At 33.3% G+C, this 22,493-nt stretch overlaps 2 protein-coding genes across 2 annotated transcripts; both read left to right on the forward strand.

Annotated features, from left to right (window-relative positions):
* Nucleotides 1-8,768: 8,768 nt before the first annotated feature.
* On the forward strand, nt 8,769-10,484 carry LOC130448299 (pancreatic lipase-related protein 3-like). Its single transcript, XM_056785585.1, has 3 exons — nt 8,769-8,817; nt 9,398-9,655; nt 9,959-10,484. The coding sequence occupies exons 1-3, from the start codon at nt 8,769-8,771 to the stop codon at nt 10,300-10,302; spliced, it is 651 nt and encodes a 216-aa protein (XP_056641563.1). The 3' UTR covers nt 10,303-10,484.
* A 3,514-nt stretch (nt 10,485-13,998) lies between these two features.
* Nucleotides 13,999-22,009, forward strand: LOC130448300 (pancreatic triacylglycerol lipase-like). The gene is made up of 11 exons (XM_056785587.1): nt 13,999-14,119; nt 14,239-14,423; nt 16,758-17,073; nt 17,136-17,327; nt 17,564-17,717; nt 19,755-19,834; nt 19,888-20,072; nt 20,678-20,993; nt 21,058-21,246; nt 21,682-21,835; nt 21,917-22,009. Exons 1-11 carry the CDS (start codon nt 14,062-14,064, stop codon nt 21,972-21,974), a joined length of 1,887 nt encoding a protein of 628 aa, XP_056641565.1. The 5' UTR covers nt 13,999-14,061; the 3' UTR covers nt 21,975-22,009.
* The last annotated feature ends 484 nt before the right edge of the window (nt 22,010-22,493 follow it).

The following is a 22,493-nucleotide window of genomic DNA, read 5'->3' on the forward strand; positions in this document are numbered from 1 at the left end:
AGTTCAAATTTTGTAACTTTAAAGTCCTATAACACGAAAACTGTATTTGCAAATAGTTGGAGGTTAATGAATATCGATTCTAATTCAGTTTGTCAGAAATTTTGTAAATCTTCGAAAGCTTTATTGAAACTAATAAATCCCTGATGTATAAAAAATGAAAATTCAGTTTTTTCCAAAAATAAAACAACGGATTAATATAAAATTACTGCAAATGAACAATACATCAACTAAACCATCGAATTAAACAACTTTTTGTTAAAAAAATCCATCGAAAAATTCATTTTTGGTATCTTTAGATTGTACAGGTTGTCCCATTGAAAAATCATAATGTTTGAATGTACAATTTGGGAAATATGAGTTCAAATTTTGTAACTTTAAAGTCCTATAACACGAAAACTGTATTTGCAAATAGTTGGAGGTTAATGAATATCGATTCTAATTCCCTTTGTCAGAAATTTTGTAAATCTTCGAAGACTTTATTGAAACTAATAAACCCCTGATGTATAAAAAATGAAAATTCAGTTTTTTCCAAAAATAAAACAAGGGATTAATATAAAATTACTGCAAATAAACAATACATCAACTAAACCATCGAATTAAACAATTTTTTGTTAAAAAAATCCATCGAAAAATTCATTTTTGGTATCTTTAGATTGTACAGGTTGTCCCATTGAAAAATCATAATGTTTGAATGTACAATTTGAGAAATATAAGTTCGGATTTTGTAACTTTAAAGTCCTATAACACGAAAACTGTATTTGCAAATAGTTGGAGGTTAATGAATATCGATTCTAATTCAGTTTGTCAGAAATTTCGTGAATCTTCGAAGGCTTTATTGAAACTAATAAATCCTTGATGTTTAAAATATGAAAATTCAGTTTTTTCCAAAAATAAAACAAGGGATTAATATAAAATTACTGCAAATAAACAATACATCAACTAAACCATCGAATTAAACAATTTTTTGTTAAAAAAATCCATCGAAAAATTCATTTTTGGTATCTTTAGATTGTACAGGTTGTCCCATTGAAAAATCATAATGTTTGAATGCACAATTTGGGAAATATGAGTTCAAATTTTGCAACTTTGAAGTCTTATAACTCGAAAACTGAATTTGCAAATAGTTGGAGGTTAATGAATATCGATTCTAATTCCCTTTGTCAGAAATTTTGTAAATCTTCGAAGACTTTATTGAAACTAATAAACCCCTGATGTATAAAAAATGAAAATTCAGTTTTTTCCAAAAATAAAACAACGGATTAATATAAAATTACTGCAAATAAACAATACATCAACTAAACCATCGAATTAAACAATTTTTTGTTAAAAAAATCCATCGAATAATTCATTTTTGGTATCTTTAGATTGTACAGGTTGTCTCATTGAAACAAATATTTGGCAATGAATGTTAGTCGCGTCCACGTGTTTTTGAACGGTTTTTGAAACGTCAAAAACGATTGGAAATATCGAAAAATCGTAATGACGCGATTACCGATTCTATAAAAATTGACAAACAATGTTAACGGTTAATTTTTGACATGTAAAAAGTGTGTGCATCAGTTTGCATTGTCAATGAAAAAGTGCAATATTCCACCCACTTTATTCGCCTGATCTTGCACCATGCGTCTTCTACATCTTTCCTAAAATGAAATTTGCATTAAAAGGAACAAGATTTGAGTATGTTAATCGGCGTTAATTATTTGAAAAATTTCTTATTTCCATATCATCGAGGAATAAAGCCGTTCGATTATTACAGTGGTAAAAAACGTTTTTCGTTCGATTATAGCAGTTTTTCCCCATATGGTGAAAAACGTTTTTGTTTCATTTTTCATCAAAAAAAAATTTCGTCTTTATTCATAGTAAATACGCGCGTTTGTAACCTAAAATTAATAGCAAAATCGCGTTTTTTGTTTTTAGTCGTAAGTTATCTTTAATCATGTATAAATGATTTTTCGCCTAGGGTGAGGTTTCCCGCTGTTACAGGTAGGGCGAACTTATACGTAAGATTCATACCATATTTTTTCACCGAATGTTTCCCTTGAGAGATACTTACAAATTTTTGTATCGTTGTTATGAATCGCGGCCGGTGTAAATTCGACTCAACAAAATCGTTCAAAGGAATTGTAAAAATAAAAAAAAAACGTGGTTTCCGCTCTCAAAACGTCCTTCCAAAAACTATTTTATGAAAAAAAATGAACAAGAAACTATTGCCGAAAAATTTATAGCTCCAAAAACACAATTTTCTTATGAAAATCAAAGTTATGATTGGTGATTTTGATGATACAGGGACAGGCAGTTACGACAAATTGTTTTTTCACATTCAAATCATAAAACTGCGAGGAATATTCAGTGGATTCCTAACCTCGAATTGTTAACGCACTAGTAACGTGTTTTAACAAGCTTCACACAAAGTTTAAACTTGCTGCTTCGATCCATTTTATTGTAGTAGAACTCAGTCAAGTTGTTTTCGAAAATGCCAACACGAATCAAAAAGAAGTTTGAACGGCCATTTTGTGTGGAAATTTGAATTGGATGTAGAAGGACTGTATATTCGTAAACGGGGGTCGAAATAATTTTAAATCAGAACAATTCTAAAATCAAGACGATTTAAAAACATGAAAAACTTTTTAACGCGAATCGAGTGGAATTTGCGTGTAGCCTTAAAATATATATACATCGTACTAGCCTTCAACCTTCAACCATCCCTTTATATACGAAATTTATTAATTACAAGTAGTGTCAACTAATCTGATTTAATTATAACGTGACCATCTGATTTTAACGTATTTTTGGTTTTGATTACACAAAATAATCATAATTAATTCATATTTTATATAAAACATGGAATTTATACAACTTACCACCAGGGAGAGCTGGTATATAAAGAATTTTAAATATTCAAAAGATAAATTTGAAAATTTTGGTCATTATTAACAATTCGAAGAACCTTCGTACGTTTTTTTTTTATAAAAATCTCAAAATAACTAGCAATTAATTTCGAAAAAACGTTATAAATTAAAGAAACTTTATTTTATAAAATAATAAAGTAAAATAATTATAGACGCGACTTATTTAATGACAGAACGTCCTTTTGAGACGAACGAGACTCAATTTTCTCTGACAAAAGAAAGAAAACAATATAATACATTGTCGGCTGTCACTTGGTAGATAGAGGAAATCAATTTCGCGAATTGACTGACCGAATTGCTTTCGAGCTTACGCTTCTGGGAATACCCCGAACGTACAGCGTGTTTTTCATTTCCAAAATGAACAATCCATATCATTTTTCATTCCACGAAAATCTACCAAAAAGGAATAGTTTGAAGACGGCACACACATTGTTTAATGACAGCCGTCAGTTAATTTTGTAAACATGGAAAAAATTCGTCTCAGTCCAATCGATATAGAGGCACGATTAGACTCTATTCTGGCTGAGATTGATCCTTAAACGAGGCCGTACGTGACGAATCCAGAAAGGGGTTTCAAAAAGTGCAGGATGGACGCTACGTTTGCTCAAACGAGGCCGTACATGACCAGCATCTCAGCGATCGACCAAATAAGGTGGCGAATCCAGAAAAAGTGCAGGATGCTCAAAACGGAACAAAAATAGCGTCGTGACGAAGTTTCATAACCATGGATGCGACGTGGATCATACCAGAAACAAAAAAACAATCGAAACAATGGATTGAGAAGGGAGAACCGGCTCCAAAGAAAGCAAAAACGTTCCATCTGTAAAAGTTGCAACGTCGATGAGAATCCATGTAAATTAAACGTTAATTTGAGAGCCCGAACAGTTATTTGTTGATTTTGAAATGTTACATCAATTTTATAAGTCATTTTTGAGCTCCTACAAATATTCAAACTTTCGGAATCCGCTGGACCTACAATCCGGCCAGATTTACAGCCGCCTAATTTATTCCAATCAAATAATTTGAAATGAGGGGTTTTTTCTCGTAAACTTGGATACGAAATATGAAACTTCTTCTAATTTCCCGTGGTGGAAAGGATCTAAAAGGAGGTTAAGGTATAATTGCATAGAACAATTTGAAGTTTCGTGAATTATACGCGACACTTTTTCGAAAATTTCGAATGTGGTAAACAATTTTCGCTCGTCAATGACTATAATATACAAAATAAAGGGTGTAAAAAGGGGTTGGGGAGAACGCGACGTTGCCGTGTGTACATAGTATAGATATATATATATATATATATATATAGAAGAACTTGGGAGGATCGGAGGGTAAAGGGAATGAGAAGCATCGTGTACAGGCACATCACATGTTAAATCCTTAATACGTGCAGAGACAAAGTAACTCTACTGTAAAGCCGACTCGTTGCTGCTTTTGACAACGCGACATCGCTAATTAAATATATTATTATAAATACGGCCCTTTTGTATAAAGGGGGTGAAAAATACGAGACCATTCGTTTATCCACGACTATTCTCTAATCCATTTTAATATTTCAACATTTAACAATTATTAAAATTAATGTTTACCGACAACTTTACACTTTTAGCCGAAATATGTACTAGTATCTTTAAAAAGATAAATTTTCCAGTTATTCAAATACCTACTATGGCTAAATACATCGTACATCCTAATCGATAAGACAATAACACGTCCACCTCTACCGGAAGGACGTAGCGGTCCAACGAAAATCTTTAAAAATAAACTTTTGTGAAAATAATTTGTTTCCAGGTCGTCTCTTTTAAATGATATAATTCTTGGTTGTTGTTTGTTTTGTTTCCATGTTCAAGTAGATATTCAGAACGCCAAGACGATTCCGTTTCCTGCCGAAACTTCAGAATGGCGGTTGTGGGGTAAACAATCGTTTTTTTTTTGTGTGTATTCGGTTTATTTTTTTATTCTATAGTATTTAAAAGACTTTTTAGATCTGTTTAAGTGAACTTAATACAGCAAAAACTGGATATTTTCGCAATTTTATTAGTCATTTTGCCATTAAGCGCGAAAACAACACGGAAACTTTCGAAAAAAGCATTTGTGCACCCCCACGGTGGCCATTTTACATGGGCGTCAGCTGATTTTGACAAATCTCTATCATTGTCAATTTTTTTGAAACGGATATTATAAGAAAACAGCTGATTTATATCAAAATGACGGCTGTGGGGTAAACAATGAAAAAATTTGTATGTATACGTAATAGTTTTTAGTTTTTTTCCGGTAGTTTTATTGTTTTTTTTTTGTTCTATAATATTAAGAGGACTTTATAGATACTTTTTAAATCCGTTTCAGGGAACTTAAAACAGCGGAAACTAGATATTTCTGCAGTTCTATTAGTCATTTTGCAATTAAGCGCGAAAACAACCGGGAAACTTACGAAAAAAGCATTTCTTCACCCCCACGGCGGCCATTTTACATGGGCGTCAGCTGATTTTGACAAATCTCTATCATTGTCAATTTTTTTGAAACGGATATTATAAGAAAACAGCTGATTTATATCAAAATGACGGCTGTGGGGTAAACAATAAAAAAATTTGTATGTATATGTATTACCTTTTAGTTTTTTTCCGGTAGTTTTATTGTTTTTTTTATTGTATAATATTAAGAGGACTTTATAGATACTTTTTAAATCTGTTTCAGTGAACTTAAAACAACGGAAACTGGATATTTCTGCATTTCTATTAGTCATTTTGCAATTAAGCGCGAAAACAACACGGAAACTTACTAAAAAAGCATTTGTGCACCCCCACGGTGGCCATTTTACATGGACATCAGCTGATTTTGACAAATCTCTATCATTGTCAATTTTATTGAAACGGATATTATAAGAAAACAGCTGATTTATATCAAAATGACGGCTGTGGGGTAAACAATGAAAAAATTTGTATGTATACGTATTACCTTTTAGTTTTTTTCCGGTAGTTTTATTGTTTTTTCATGTTCTATAATATTAAGAGGACTTTATAGATACTTTTTAAATCTGTTTCAGTGAACTTAAAACAACGGAAACTGGATATTTCTGCATTTCTATTAGTCATTTTGCAATTAAGCGCGAAAACAACACGGAAACTTACTAAAAAAGCATTTGTGCACCCCCACGGTGGCCATTTTACATGGACATCAGCTGATTTTGACAAATCTCTATCATTGTCAATTTTTTAGAATCAGGTAATCTAAGAAAACAGCTGATTTATATCAGAATGGCGGCTGTGGGGTAAACAATAAATTTTTTGTATGTACCCGGGTTGTTTTTTTATTCTACAGTATTTAAAAGACTTTTTAGATCTGTTTTAGTGATCTTAATACAGTAGAAACTATATATTTTTGCAATACTTTTAGTCAATTTGCAATTAAGCTTGCAAATAATTCTCATAATTTGGAATACTCAGTTTTTTTTTGAAAATTACTTCTCACTGTTGCGTTCAAGTTTATTTAACATAAAAAAGTACTTTTTAAGGTTACAAAGTATTAACCCGATAGCAAGTGGGAGGAAATTTTGAACCTTTTTGAGTAGTAACTCTTTAAGAAGCCATTTTCCTATCAAAATAGGAAAATAAAGTTTGAAAACCAACAAATAAACTTACGGAAAAAGAATTTGTTTACTCCCACAGTGGCCATTTTACATGGGCATCAGTTGAGTTTGACAAATCTCAATTCTCGTTAATTTTCAAATCAGACAATCTAAGAAAACATCAGAATGACGGCTGTGGGGTAAACAATCGATTTATTTATACGTACACGTTTTTTTTTCAGGTAGTTTTGTTATTTTTTTGTTCTATAATATCAAGATACTTTTTAGATCTATTTCAGTGAACTTAATATAGCGGAAAACGAATATTTTCGCGATTTTATTAGTCAGTTTGCAATTAAGCTCGAAAACAACACGGCGGCCATTTTACTTGGGCATCAGCTGATTTTTTGACAGTTCATTTGACATCCATTCATCAAAATCCAATTTGTTTACGGTATAAATACTTAACGTTGTCCATCCGTTTACCATCAGTCGAATCTCGAAATGAAATTTCTAGAAAACGTAATCGAAATACGCGTTCGAATTAATATAAGACGTCGAGAAATAGATATGTTGTAAAGTAATACTTGGCAAATTCGTCAGATCAACTGTCAAGAGAAACGGCAGAACTAGAGAAATATCTCGGTGTTGTGTACCCCTCCACTTCCTGTAAGTACAAATAGGGCTCGAAGAAATTTAATTAGTAGACAATACGACGAGCAGCGATAGCACTTCAGTCACTGTCGGTACATACTTTATAATATATCACGTTTCAATTGAATTGAGAGTCGATGTTTTAAACTCCTTTTAATTTTACTTTAAATCGTAAAAAAAAACGTGAAATAACTCGATTTCCTGATCGCAGATATTCTCATTTTGTAAAAACTATAATCATTAAGAACTGTACTATAACAAGCGAATATAAATTCAGTAAAAAACAAGTTTTTTACTATTCAAACTTCAACTTTAGAATCAAACAGTTCATCAGAATATACCGGGAAAAGAAGAAGCAGACAGTCTTGCCAAAAAAGGGGCAAGTACTTTCTCATCTTGAATTTGACATTGACATTGACATTTCTTTGAGAGGAGTAAAGTCTTGTAAACGTTTATTCAATTTCAAAAACATTTCGCCGAAACTAATCAATATTAAAATTGTAATATTTCACGTAAATGAGCGTCTACAGACTTTTTTTTCATATCTTTCAATCGAAAACTTTTTTAAAAACAAACCAAATAGAATTAAAAGTAATGTTTTACAAATATAATCCGAAACTGTAATATAGACAACACAACATACATCAAATTGTCATTCTAGATTATTTAAATATTATAACGATACTACGATATAGACAGCACAACATACATAAATAGTTATTTAAAGATGGTAAATGACGTATTAGTACAGTGTTACTTTTATCTTAAAGGAAAAAATTATGTATTTCAACCCCGTAAAATTATATTTTAATTTAAAATCCTCCATAAATACGAATTAACGTTAAGATTAATTCGTTTCTCGGTAAGTTAGTTCCCTCGACCATGCCACCACATATTAACACGAATCATCATTCAGAAAAGAAAAGTTTTCAGCTTTGAGGTAATATATCTCACGAAATATAATGCACAACACCTGTATTTAAATTCTCCAAGAGCCATTAAGTGTGTCATACAAATATACTACCTATTATATTATTCGTGATATATATTTTAAACCCTGGCGTAATTTAGACTTATTTATGCGGGCGACTTCTCTTATTTAGATAAACTTCCCGATGTTCGCAAAAAGAAATGGCAAATGGGTGGAATTTTCGCTGGGTTTATACTCATTAAAAGTTATTGTGTTGTGTTCTAACGGCTTTTTAATTGGTAATTTTCGAAAAAAAACTCGATAGATATTTCAAATTATAGATCTACAACTACTTTTAATGATTTATCACCTATACTTTATTATTATTATAATACAATTAAGATACTAGATGATAAAACAAACACATAACCTACAAATCACCCTTTTTTGATCAATTCCTCAAGCTACCTGTAGTATCAAATGATAAAAATTCTCAAATAAACGTAACGACGTCAATAATATTAATCCACAACTCGTAAATATCTTTAGTATCACGTTGTTTGTAGTACATAATTCTGCACTTTTGATTAGGTCGTCGTCATTTAATTAATCATAATTGATCTCAGTCATGACGTAAGGTAAATGTAAATCTAACATAAGTATTTACGTTCTTTTAATAAATAGCAAAAAAAAACTAAATATTTACAATTTCTATAGGCTTAAAACCGAGATGAAATCAGCTGACTTCAAACGTCTAGCGGGTTGCCTATCGGCTAATCGTAAGTCAACTTGCCAATGCTCATAACGTATAATGTGTTGCCTATGTATTGTTACTATGTTATTAATTATAATTAAAAATGTGGTTTAGAATTTTTTTTAAAATAAAATTGACAACGGAGATCTATTGATTTTATCTGATACTTATTTCGATATAATTAAAAAGATAAATCTGGTAATAAATAGCAGATCATCAGAATAATATTCACTAATGAAAACGATGAAGTTTTTCGTACTGTTTATCATTTTATTCAACGTAATTAACATTTCATGTAAGTTGGTATGTTGGTAAATAATTTATTTTTTTATTATAATAATGAATCTTGATTTGAAATATAAACAATAATTATTTATTCATTGTTTATATCAATAATGTTATTAGAGCGAATTCATTAGTCATTAATATTTATATAAAACAAGTCATTATATTGATTCGCAATAAAAAAGTTAGATGGCGCGATTACCAACTTCTTAATATTAACTATAATAAGTTGTTTTTAGACTTTTGCGTTTCTCTATTTGATTGTAGTCAAAAAGAACGTTTGGAAATATAATGTTATGATAAAAATTTTAGTTTTATAGTTACTGAAGATGATAACAAAAGTGTGTTGTACAATTTTTACACCGCAAATAAAAAAAACGAACCCGTGGCTATTACCGTCGATACTGTAGAAAATTTGGAAGAAGCTGGATTTGACGTGGCACAAAAAACTGTATTTCTCGTTTACAGTTTCGAAGAACCGTCTATAATGGATTCAAAATGCCATTTAAAAGACGAAATTTTGAGGTTAAAAAAAATATTTAGACATTATTTAGATGATGATACGCAATTTATAATTCGTACTTTTCCAGTCAAAACTCGGTAAATTTGTTTATGGTCGATTGGAGTACAGCCACTACGCAAAATTATCTAGTCGCCCAAGGAGATGTTGTCGCGATTGGTCAATACCTAGCCGATTTCATAAACACTTTAGAAACAAAATTCACGTTATAAACAAACGACGTCACGATAATCGGTTGGGATTTGGACGCCCACGTCGCCGGAATCGCCGGCAAACAATTAACCAACAAATTATCCACCATCATAGGTAAGCGGTACGAAATTTTTTAGTTCGTTAGTTTGTGGAAACTTTTGATTCGCAGGTCTTGATCCGTCGGGTCCGTTATTCGCTGAAAACAACAAACTTAATCGACTTGACGTAGACGACGCCGCGTTCGTACAAGTAATTCACACGAATACGATAATAAACGGTATAGAAATAGCGTGCGGAACGGCGGATTATTATCCGAACGGGGGAACGATTCAGAACAGTTGCGGAAATGACGTCACCGGCGTATGTTCGCACGAAAGAGCTTTGACGTTTTTCGTCGAATCGATCACTAGTGACAGATTCGTTTCTTGCGCCAATTATGACAGTTATAAGAATGGCGAATGTGACGAATCGGACAAATCCGTCATGGGACGATTGAATGTAGATACGAGGTAAATTCAAAAGAATGTAGAGTACTTTATATTAGATTGATTTTATTACGATATGATAATATTGAAAATACATTGATAACAATCGTATTTTAATGTACTTGTTTTATTATTATTGTAAATGGGAATTGTCGAAAATCGTAATTCAAACAACATATTTTGATAATAAATTTGTAAAACTATTGTCCAGAAGACAATTTTTTGTATATTGAATATGTAGTACCTTTTTTTTGATTTACAGTTTTTTTTTCGGCGCTAAAGGAAAATATTATTTCGATACTAACGACGTTGCACCCTACGCTAAGGGATAATTTACATAAATTTGTAATAAATTAAATAAATATGTATATTGAAAGTATCGTCTTTGATTTTTAATCTAAAATATCAAAACCTAGTATTCCCATAGAAATATTTCACGATATTCGTATTCCACATCTAAATTATGCTCCCAAATTAAATTTTCTGCTTCTTTTTCGTCATTAATGTCTCTCAAATACAATTTCTCAAACTTTTTTTCGTTAAATTCGTAAAAATAGTCGATAACTTTTTATTTATAAAGAACCTAGTCCACATAAACTTCTGCTATCAAAGTCTAATAAATACAATCATTAATCTTTAGAAAAAAAAAGACACCAGGTGAGTAAAGTAAACAAAATTGTATAAGCTACTAAAATCAAATACCTGGGAGTTATCCTGGAGGAAAAAATTGCCCAAGAAAGATTATGACAGGTGAAAAACAAAGAAAAGCTTGATCATGATCGGTAATAAAAACATAAAGAAGATTGATCACTCATAAAGAGGACCTACTGATCCAATGAAAAATTAGCAAAATCTCCTGTATGGCCAGATTTACGTTTTTCTTCGCCGTACCTTATCACTCAACCAAAATTAGAAACTTTTCTAGATATTCTATGTAATTATGTTGATTTTTGACAAAAAAATAGAGTTTCCTTCGACAAATGATCGTTGTGTTTATAAAAGACATTCTCTCGAGGCGAATAATTATCTTGAAAAGATTTTTTTGTATAAATAAGTAACCAGAAAAGTCGTCATCGTTTTCGGTAGGCAACACCAACAGGAAATTGCTCTTGCATCCATTCTAACCTAAAAATCAACTGGTTTTGGAGGTTGATGCCTCCCTTTCTTGGAGTTCAATCTGAGAAGGTTATCATTCGACTGATTCTAGCTTCCCAACCTAACTAATCAATGAAACGACATCCTTCCACCGGAAGAATCTTCTTGAGCTGCTTCTTTTTGGGTTTAGACATGGTGGACACTTCCTTCATTGGGTCAGACCCCTCCGGCAAGCTCAGCGAAATGGACGTGGTGTTCTCCTTCAGGATTTGGTTGATATTCCAATAACTAGACGCCAAGTAGTCGTGGTTTTCGGTAGATCCGACCAATAGGAGATGATTCTCTTCTTTATACTGAAATTGATGCAGTGTGGAGCAAACCTCTTGCTATATCATCCATTATAATCCAAGAATCAACTGGTTTTGGAGGTTGATACATCCCTTTCTTGGAGCTTAATCTGAGAAGGTTATCAATCGACTGATTCTGACTTCCCAACCTAACTAATCAATGAAACGACATCCTTCCACCGGAAGAATCTTCTTGAGCTGCTTCTTTTTGGGTTTAGACATGGTGGACACTTCCTTCATTGGGTCAGACCCCTCCGGCAAGCTTAGCGAAATGGACGTGGTGTTCTCCTTCAGGATTTGGTTGATATTCCAATAACTAGACGCCAAGTAGTCGTGGTTTTCGGTAGATCCGACCAATAGGAGATGATTCTCTTCTTTATACTGAAATTGATGCAGTGTGGAGCAAACCTCTTGCTATATCATCCATTATAATCCAAGAATCAACTGGTTTTGGAGGTTGATGCCTCCCTTTCTTGGAGTTCAATCTGAGAAGGTTATCATTCGACTGATTCTAGCTTCCCAACCTAACTAATCAATGAAACGACATCCTTCCACCGGAAGAATCATCTTGAGCTGCTTATTTTTGGGTTTAGACATGGTGGACACTTCCTTCATTGGGTCAGACCCCTCCGGCAAGCTTAGCGAAATGGACGTGGTGTTCTCCTTCAGGATTTGGTTGATATTCCAATAACTAGACACCAAGTAGTCGTGGTTTTTGGTCGATCCGACCAATAGGAGATGATTCTCTTCTTTATACTAAAATTGATGCAGTGTGGAGCAAACCTCTTGCTATATCATCCATTATAATCCAAGAATCAACTGGTTTTGGAGGTTGATACATCCCTTTCTTGGAGCTTAATCTGAGAAGGTTATCAATCGACTGATTCTGACTTCCCAACCTAACTAATCAATGAAACGACATCCTTCCACCGGAAGAATCTTCTTGAGCTGCTTCTTTTTGGGTTTAGACATGGTGGACACTTCCTTCATTGGGTCAGACCCCTCCGGCAAGCTTAGCGAAATGGACGTGGTGTTCTCCTTCAGGATTTGGTTGATATTCCAATAACTAGACACCAAGTAGTCGTGGTTTTTGGTCGATCCGACCAATAGGAGATGATTCTCTTCTTTATACTGAAATTGATGCAGTGTGGAGCAAACCTCTTGCTATATCATCCATTATAATCCAAGAATCAACTGGTTTTGGAGGTTGATACATCCCTTTCTTGGAGCTTAATCTGAGAAGGTTATCAATCGACTGATTCTGACTTCCCAACCTAACTAATCAATGAAACGACATCCTTCCACCGGAAGAATCTTCTTGAGCTGCTTCTTTTTGGGTTTAGACATGGTGGACACTTCCTTCATTGGGTCAGACCCCTCCGGCAAGCTTAGCGAAATGGACGTGGTGTTCTCCTTCAGGATTTGGTTGATATTCCAATAACTAGACACCAAGTAGTCGTGGTTTTTGGTCGATCCGACCAATAGGAGATGATTCTCTTCTTTATACTGAAATTGATGCAGTGTGGAGCAAACCTCTTGCTATATCATCCATTATAATCCAAGAATCAACTGGTTTTGGAGGTTGATACATCCCTTTCTTGGAGCTTAATCTGAGAAGGTTATCAATCGACTGATTCTGACTTCCCAACCTAACTAATCAATGAAACGACATCCTTCCACCGGAAGAATCTTCTTGAGCTGCTTCTTTTTGGGTTTAGACATGGTGGACACTTCCTTCATTGGGTCAGACCCCTCCGGCAAGCTCAGCGAAATGGACGTGGCGTTCTCCTTCAGGATTTGGTTGATAATCAAATATCTGGACACCAAGTAGTCGTCGTTTTTGGTAGATTTTCTTCTTTACACAAAAATTGATGCGGTTTTTTATGGTGTAAAGCAAAACTTTTCGCTATATGATCCATTCTAATCCAAGAATGAACTGGTGTTGAAGATTGATACATCCGACTTTGATAACTCCTCTTTTTGGAGCTCAAATTGAGGTTTTCGTATTTAGCGGGCTTGGGTTTTTCGTTTTTATTTCCTTTATAGCTGTAGATGTGCCGAATCGAAAGAACTATTGAGAAAAATGATATTAATGAACCAAAATGTGATTTTTCTTATACCAAAAATCATTTAAATTAGGACGCTTCAATTTCCAACATACAATTTTAATTTTATTCTTTGTTCTAATAATTTCAATCTAATTTTAATTATCTCTAAATTTATCGGTTATTTTGAATCGCAATTATATTAAAATTGATTCAGAGATAGATATTTTCGATTGAATCCACTTCATCTTCGTATAAATATATTCAGCATGTGCATAATTTTTCACATTCATTCTCATAATGAAGCTAATAATTGCAGTTTTATTTTCACTTTCTCTCTCAGTGGAATCCCAAATTCGTAAGTATTTTTCTGTATACTGGAAAAAAAATTGAAACCTGTACCGTTTTTTTTTCAATTTTGGCCAAATCCTTTTCAAATTTTACCCGAACACCAATTCTTATTATAAATTTCTTTAGCTTGTATCTTCAGGGAATCGACGGCGTCAATAACAGGATACGATGTAAATAAAGTCGAAAACGTCACAGTTTCAAACGATGACGTTAAATTCTATTTCAAAAGTCAACAATATCCGGACGGAATAGGTCCGATAGATCTAAATGATACGGACGCAGTTTTATCAACAGGATTTTCGCATACCAAAGTGAGTATCCTTATAATTTCGAGCTCCATCCTGTTTAAAATTTAAAATTCGAAAAAATACACAGTTTTCCAGTTTTCCTTTCAATGTTCAACTGTGCCTAGAAACGCGAATTTAGACGTAAACGTTAAACGTATCGTGTAAAACAAGCTTTAAAAACATCGTGTAGTTGCAACATTGCATCCAGTTTTCCTTTCAATGTTCAACTGTGCCTAGAAACGCGAATTTAGACGTAAACGTTAAACGTATCGTGTAAAACAAGCTTTAAAAACATCGTGTAGTTGCAACATTGCATCCAGTTTTCCTTTCAATGTTCAACTGTGCCTAGAAACGCGAATTTAGACGTAAACGTTAAACGTATCGTGTAAAACAAGCTTTAAAAACATCGTGTAGTTTCAACATTTCATCCAGTTTTCCTTTCAATATTCAACCGTACGTAGAAACGCGAATTTAGACGTAAACGTTAAACGTATCGTGTAAAACAAGCTTTAAAAACATCGTGTAGTTGCAACATTGCATCCAGTTTTCCTTTCAATGTTCAACTGTGCCTAGAAACGCGAATTTAGACGTAAACGTTAAACGTATCGTGTAAAACAAGCTTTAAAAACATCGTGTAGTTGCAACATTGCATCCAGTTTTCCTTTCAATGTTCAACTGTGCCTAGAAACGCGAATTTAGACGTAAACGTTAAACGTATCGTGTAAAACAAGCTTTAAAAACATCGTGTAGTTGCAACATTGCATCCAGTTTTCCTTTCAATGTTCTACTGTGCCTAGAAACGCGAATTTAGACGTAAACGTTAAACGTATCGTGTAAAACAAGCTTTAAAAACATCGTGTAGTTGCAACATTGCATCCAGTTTTCCTTTCAATATTCAACTGTGCCTAGAAACGCGAATTTAGACGCCAAGTTAAACGTATCGTGTAAAACAAGCTTTAAAAACATCGTGTAGTTGCAACATTGCATCCAGTTTTCCTTTCAATGTTCTACTGTGCCTAGAAACGCGAATTTAGACGTAAACGTTAAACGTATCGTGTAAAACAAGCTTTAAAAACATCGTGTAGTTGCAACATTGCATCCAGTTTTCCTTTCAATATTCAACTGTGCCTAGAAACGCGAATTTAGACGCCAAGTTAAACGTATCGTGTAAAACAAGCTTTAAAAACATCGTGTAGTTGCAACATTGCATCCAGTTTTCCTTTCAATATTCAACTGTGCCTAGAAACGCGAATTTAGACGCCAAGTTAAACGTATCGTGTAAAACAAGCTTTAAAAACATCGTGTAGTTGCAACATTGCATCCAGTTTTCCTTTCAATATTCAACCGTACGTAGAAACGCGAATTTAGACGTAAACGTTAAACGTATCGTGTAAAACAAGCTTTAAAAACATCGTGTAGTTGCAACATTGCATCCAGTTTTCCTTTCAATATTCAACCGTACGTAGAAACGCGAATTTAGACGTAAACGTTAAACGTATCGTGTAAAACAAGCTTTAAAAACATCGTGTAGTTGCAACATTGCATCCAGTTTTCCTTTCAATGTTCAACTGTGCCTAGAAACGCGAATTTAGACGTAAACGTTAAACGTATCGTGTAAAACAAGCTTTAAAAACATCGTGTAGTTGCAACATTGCATCCAGTTTTCCTTTCAATATTCAACCGTACGTAGAAACGCGAATTTAGACGTAAACGTTAAACGTATCGTGTAAAACAAGCTTTAAAAACATCGTGTAGTTGCAGCATTGCATCCAGTTTTCCTTTCAATGTTCAACTGTGCCTAGAAACGCGAATTTAGACGTAAACGTTAAACGTATCGTGTAAAACAAGCTTTAAAAACATCGTGTAGTTGCAACATTGAATCCAGTTTTCCTTTCAATATTCAACTGTGCCTAGAAACGCGAATTTAGACGCCAAGTTAAACGTATCGTGTAAAACAAGCTTTAAAAACATCGTGTAGTTGCAACATTGAATCCAGTTTTCCTTTCAATATTCAACTGTGCCTAGAAACGCGAATTTAGACGCCAAGTTAAACGTATCGTGTAAAACAAGCTTTAAAAACATCGTGTAGTTGCAACATTGCATCCAGTTTTCCTTTCAATATTCAACTGTGCCTAGAAACGCGAATTTAGACGCCAAGTTAAACGTATCGTGTAAAACAAGCTTTAAAAACATCGTGTAGTTGCAACATTGCATCCAGTTTTCCTTTCAATGTTCAACTGTGCCTAGAAACGCGAATTTAGACGTAAACGTTAAACGTATCGTGTAAAACAAGCTTTAAAATTCGAAAAAATACACCGGGGGAGGACAAGGATATTTATTGTTTGTTTTCTATTACAGCCAACGGCTTTCGTGGTTCACGGTTGGAGAAGTAGTCACAAGTCCGAGATAATGGAATTAGTACCGAAAGCTTTCACCGATACAAAAGACATCAACGTATTCGTCGTCGATTGGAGCTCGATAGCTCGCAAATTGTATACAGTAGCGTATAAAGCGGTACCTGAAATCGGAGTTATCTTAGCGGACAACATCAAACTCTTGATGACCAACTACAAATTGAAATTGGATAAAACGGCAATTATTGGACATTCTTTGGGAGCTCACGTTTCTGGTTTGGCGGGTCAAGCGCTCGAAGGGAAAGTTCGTTACATCGAAGGTAAATAAATAAACTAGTAACACCTAATTTTTTATTTAATTTAATTAATATTGTATATACAGGTTTGGATCCCGCTCTACCTTGTTTTTCTTACGAAGATCTAAATGGACGTTTAGACGCCTCCGACGCTAAATACGTCGAGATAATTCACACCAACGCCGGTTTATTAGGTTTCGACGTCGATCTCGGACACGCCGATTTCTATCCCAACGGAGGAAAAAGCCAACCGGGATGTTCTGCATTAGACGTTACGGGTAATAATAATAATAATAATATTTCGATAAATATCCCACGGGAATAAACAAATACACCATAGACAAACCTATAAATCAGACGTATTTTGAGGTTAGTTTTTGGTAACTGCACTGGCGGAGCTAGTTCGGTGTACACTAAAGCGTTTTTTGTACCAAAACCATAGTTAGGATCGCTGTTATTAGTAGCAGTGCAAAAGAACTAGTAGTTCAGTACAGTTTTTCGTTTTTACCATTAGGTAGCTGTTCTCATGGTAGATCGTACAAATACTACGCGGAATCTATAGTGAGTGGTGGGTTTGTTTCGAAACGCTGCGATAGTTACAAGGATTTCGAGGAGGATGAATGTTCCGGACCTACCACAACTATGGGAGAATTTTTCTTGAAAAAATCGTGAGTTTTTTTGGTTTTTTTTATATATAATTCTACGGTTTTTAATTTTTTTTGCAGCACGCCTGGTACTTATTACTTGGACACGAACAGCGAATCGCCGTACGCGCAAAATTGATGGTACAAAACGAATACAATTTTTTTTGACGTCGAAATGTTAATAGAAAAATTGAAATGAATAAATTTGTATATCATATAAATGAATTTTTATCCGCGTTTATTGATAAATTGCAAATCTTGAATTTGAAATTATCTGTCGTCGTTGGCTGATTAAATATTTCCGCGATAGTGATCGTAAATATTTCATTTTGTTCAAATAAAACGTTATTCAAAATAATTATTAATTAATCGTCGATAATGAAAAATCAATTATTGTATATTCGAATCACTTTATTGGAATTTTCTCGAGTGTTTTGTTCATATTTATCGAAATTAATCACTTAAATTGCTGTCGTACGATGATTAAGCAATTTGTTACATATCCAACGTTGAAAAATATAATTTTCGTAAAAAATTCATTAGAAAAATTTGTATGAAGAGCAAAATGTTGAAAATATCGTTGGACTGGATGTCTCAGAGTCACAGTCTTACGTAGAAACGCTAATTTAGTCGTAAATTGAACGTATCGTGTAATACAAGCTTTAGATGGACCCCACAGTTGCAACATTGCATCCAGTTTTCCTTTCAATATTCAACCGTACGTAGAAACGCGAATTTAGACGTAAACGTTAAACGTATCGTGTAAAACAAGCTTTAAAAGCATCGTGTAGTTACAGCATTGCATCCAGTTTTCCTTCCAATATTCTGACATACGTAGAAACGCGAATTTAGACGTAAACGTTAAACGTATCGTGTAAAACAAGCTTTAAAAACATCGTGTAGTTGCAGCATTGCATCCAGTTTTCCGTTCAATGTTCAACCGTACGTAGAAACGCGAATTTAGACGTAAACGTTAAACGTATCGTGTAAAACAAGCTTCAAAAGCATCGTGTAGTTACAGCATTGCATCCAGTTTTCCTTCCAATATTCTGACATACGTAGAAACGCGAATTTAGACGGAAAAGTTAAACGTATCGTGTAAAACAAGCTTTAAAAACATCGTTTAGTTGCAGCATTGCATCCAGTTTTCCGTTCAATATGCAACCGTACGTAGAAACGCGATTTTAATCGCAAACGTTAAACGTATCGTGTAAAACAAGCTTTAAAAACATTGTTTAGTTGCAGCATTGCATCCAGTTTTCCTTTCAATGTTCAACTGTGCCTAGAAACGCGAATTTAGACGCCAAGTTAAGCGTATCGTGTAAAACAAGCTTTAAAAACATCGTGTAGTTGCAGCATTGCATCCAGTTTTCCTTTCAATGTTCAACTGTGCCTAGAAACGCGAATTTAGACGCCAAGTTAAACGTATCGTGTAAAACAAGCTTTAAAAACATCGTGTAGTTGCAACATTGCATCCAGTTTTCCGTTCAATGTTCAACCGTACGTAGAAACACGATTTTAATCGCAAACGTTAAACGTATCGTGTAAAACAAGCTTTAAAAACATCGTGTAGTTGCAGCATTGCATCCAGTTTTCCTTTCAATGTTCAACTGTGCCTAGAAACGCGAATTTAGACGCCAAGTTAAACGTATCGTGTAAAACAAGCTTTAAAAGTATCGTATAGTTACAACATTGCATCCAGTTTTCTTTTCAATGTTCAACCGTACGTAGAAACGCGAATTTAAACGGAAACGTTAAACGTATCGTGTAATACAAGCTTTAAATGGACTCCGCAGTTGCAGCACTGCATCCAGTTTTGACGTAACATAAAAATAATGATGGACATCTTGTATTATAACTAAAATATATTAAAATAAAATTTTATTCTCTCGAGACGTTTTATTTTAGAAAAAATATCAATCACTGAATGAAATTTAGATAAGTAAATGCGATTACAAATATATCAAAGTATAAGTGTATTACACTACGATGGTTATTATGATAAAATCTCAAGTTTTAATTTTTTTTCTGATATAAATAACTTTGTTGCAACACAATATTTTTAGTAATAATGTTATCGGCAACTATGTCGAAAATCGTTATTTTTTTATCACTATTTGTTCTAGTAACATCAGATAGTTGTAAGTAATATAAACGAAAATCGAAATAAATCGTATAAAAAAGAACTTTTCAGCTTGTGTATTCAGGGAAAGTACTTCTGCAATAACTGGAAACGTTTCGAATCCCCATGAACTTTATAATGTATCAGAAAGCGACATCAATTTTTATTTTAAAAATCAAAAAAATCCTGATGGTGTCGGCCCCCTGTATCTAAACGATTCCGACAGTGTTAATTCGGCAGGATTCTCAGCCGATAAGGTAGAAATCTTTTTTGTATTTTATATCGTAATTCGAACCAAATAGACAGACTTATACATCAAAACATTCGAAATCTGATCAAAAAATTCGTTATTAGATATTTATATGTATACAAAAAAAATAATCTCCGGCCAATAAAGTCTAATACTTAGTTTTTTTTAACTCATCGGTGTTGAATTATAACAACTAATGACAGTTCTTTCTTTTGTTTATTGAATAATCCTAATAAGTCGACGAAATAATACGAGTGTCGTTGAAAAAGTTCCCAACTTCAATTTGATTATATCAATGAGAGTTAAGAAGTTTATTTGCGCGTGCGTACTAAAATTTTAGTCATTTTTGACGCTTGTTTTTTGTTTGACAAACAAATATTGACATTTAGTATCCGTACATTTTTGATTAGGTGTATTGAAACGCGATCGTATCGAATTGACTGACTGGATGGTCGAAATAAGTTCATGAAATGGACCAAAAGTGCATTATAATGAACTAAATGTATAGATTTGGAAGTATGGAAGGTTACATCGATGACAACATAAATATTAAGTTAGAACTGTACAAAATATCGACAATTTTACAAGAATGGATACTTATCTTGATTTTAGGACACCGTATTCGTAGTTCATGGTTGGCAAAACGATCACACATCACCAATATGTTCAATTGTACCAAAAGCTCTAACAGATACGGTGGACGTTAACGTTTTCGTCGTCGATTGGGGCGCAATTTCTTACGGCATGTATTTACCCGTGTTCGAAGCAGTTCCGACGATAGGGAAAATTTTGGGAAACAAAATCCAATATTTGGTTAACAATAATAATTTGAATTTAAGTACCACGGCCGTAGTTGGACATTCTTTGGGTGCTCACGTCGCCGGTTTAGCCGGTAAAGCTCTGGGAGGTAAAATTAATTACATTATAGGTGAGTGTCGGTATTTTTTTACCAGATTACCTCGACCCAATCCAAATTTCTTGATCTATTACAGGTTTGGATCCGGCTTTACCTTGTTTTTCTTACGAGGAAATTGATAATAGACTAGCCGAATATGACGCTCTTTATGTTGAAATTATTCATACGTGTGGAGGTTTATTGGGCTTCAATGTCAGTATTGGAGATTCTGATTATTATCCGAACGGAGGTAGCGATCAACCCGGATGTCCAACAGACGATTTCGGTAATATTTCATCCCACAATTTTCAAAAATAGAAAGTAGATTCGTACATTTCGTTTACGAGGACTGTTACTTAAGTGTCGAGATATGGCAACGTTGATTTGAATCTGTCAAATTTGACATTGACACTCATAACGAATGCTATTCGAGTTGTTTACTTAAAACGACCATCTTGATCAAAAATGCAATCGATTGATTGTCATTTACGATCGATTCTTTTCGATTTTGGCGTTGAATCTTCTGATTTTCAAAATTGGGTCTTTTAAGTCGAGTCAAAACCAAAAAAAGGAAGCAAATGGATACCTGTTGTTTTAGTTTGAACAAATACTTTTTTGTATCTCAATCGGAACGGAATATTTCGAAATACAATAAAACTGTATCAAATTATGAATATTTGTATGTTTCAAAACTTAAATATTAATTTAATTATGGTAACAGGTAGTTGTTCTCATGGTAGATCGTATGAATATTATGCGGAATCTATAGTGAGTGGTGGATTCATTTCGAAAAGTTGCGAAAGTTACGCCGATTTCCAAAAAAATAATTGTGCTAACGACACGTCGTATATGGGAGAATATGTAATAAACAAAAAGTAAGTTGTGTGTGTTTTTTTTTTTTTAAATTAGTTATAGAAAAATTGATTGATACGTTCTATTTTTTTTTTTTTTTATAGGGCTACTGGAGATTATTTTTTGTCGACAAATAGCGTCTCTCCGTACGCGAAAAATTGATTCAAATTTTGTAAAAATAAAATTTTCGCATTTGACTGATGTTTTATTATTTTTTTGTACACTTTCTGATGCATTTAGTCTTGAAATAACTGACCTATTCAGTCATATCATACGAATTTTGATACCAAAAACGAAATCATCTTTCTGCTGTTTCTAATAAATTCTGTTAAAGCTGGCAACGCTGTTTGGAAGAAAATACTAATTTTTTATTACTGTGGAATTTGCTCGCACAAAAAAAATAGTAAAAATCGAGATTATAGAGAATTTTGTGCTCTATAACATGTGTAAACTAAATTTCGAAAAATTGTTTTGAAAATTGATTAAAAAAATCTTTTTATGAGGGGAATATATTGAAAATAATTACGTCAAATTGATATTCTTTGGAAATATAGAAAAAATGTTTCTAAAAAAGTTCAAAACGGCGTATAAAATGTTTTTTATTTAATTAATTTCGTGATTTTTGCTGCGATTTGGAAAGAATTATAATTTTATATACAGTATGAAAGTTTTTTAAAGATT

Source organism: Diorhabda sublineata, chromosome 8 (assembly GCF_026230105.1).
Source record: "Diorhabda sublineata isolate icDioSubl1.1 chromosome 8, icDioSubl1.1, whole genome shotgun sequence".
Taxonomy (NCBI): domain Eukaryota; kingdom Metazoa; phylum Arthropoda; class Insecta; order Coleoptera; family Chrysomelidae; genus Diorhabda; species Diorhabda sublineata.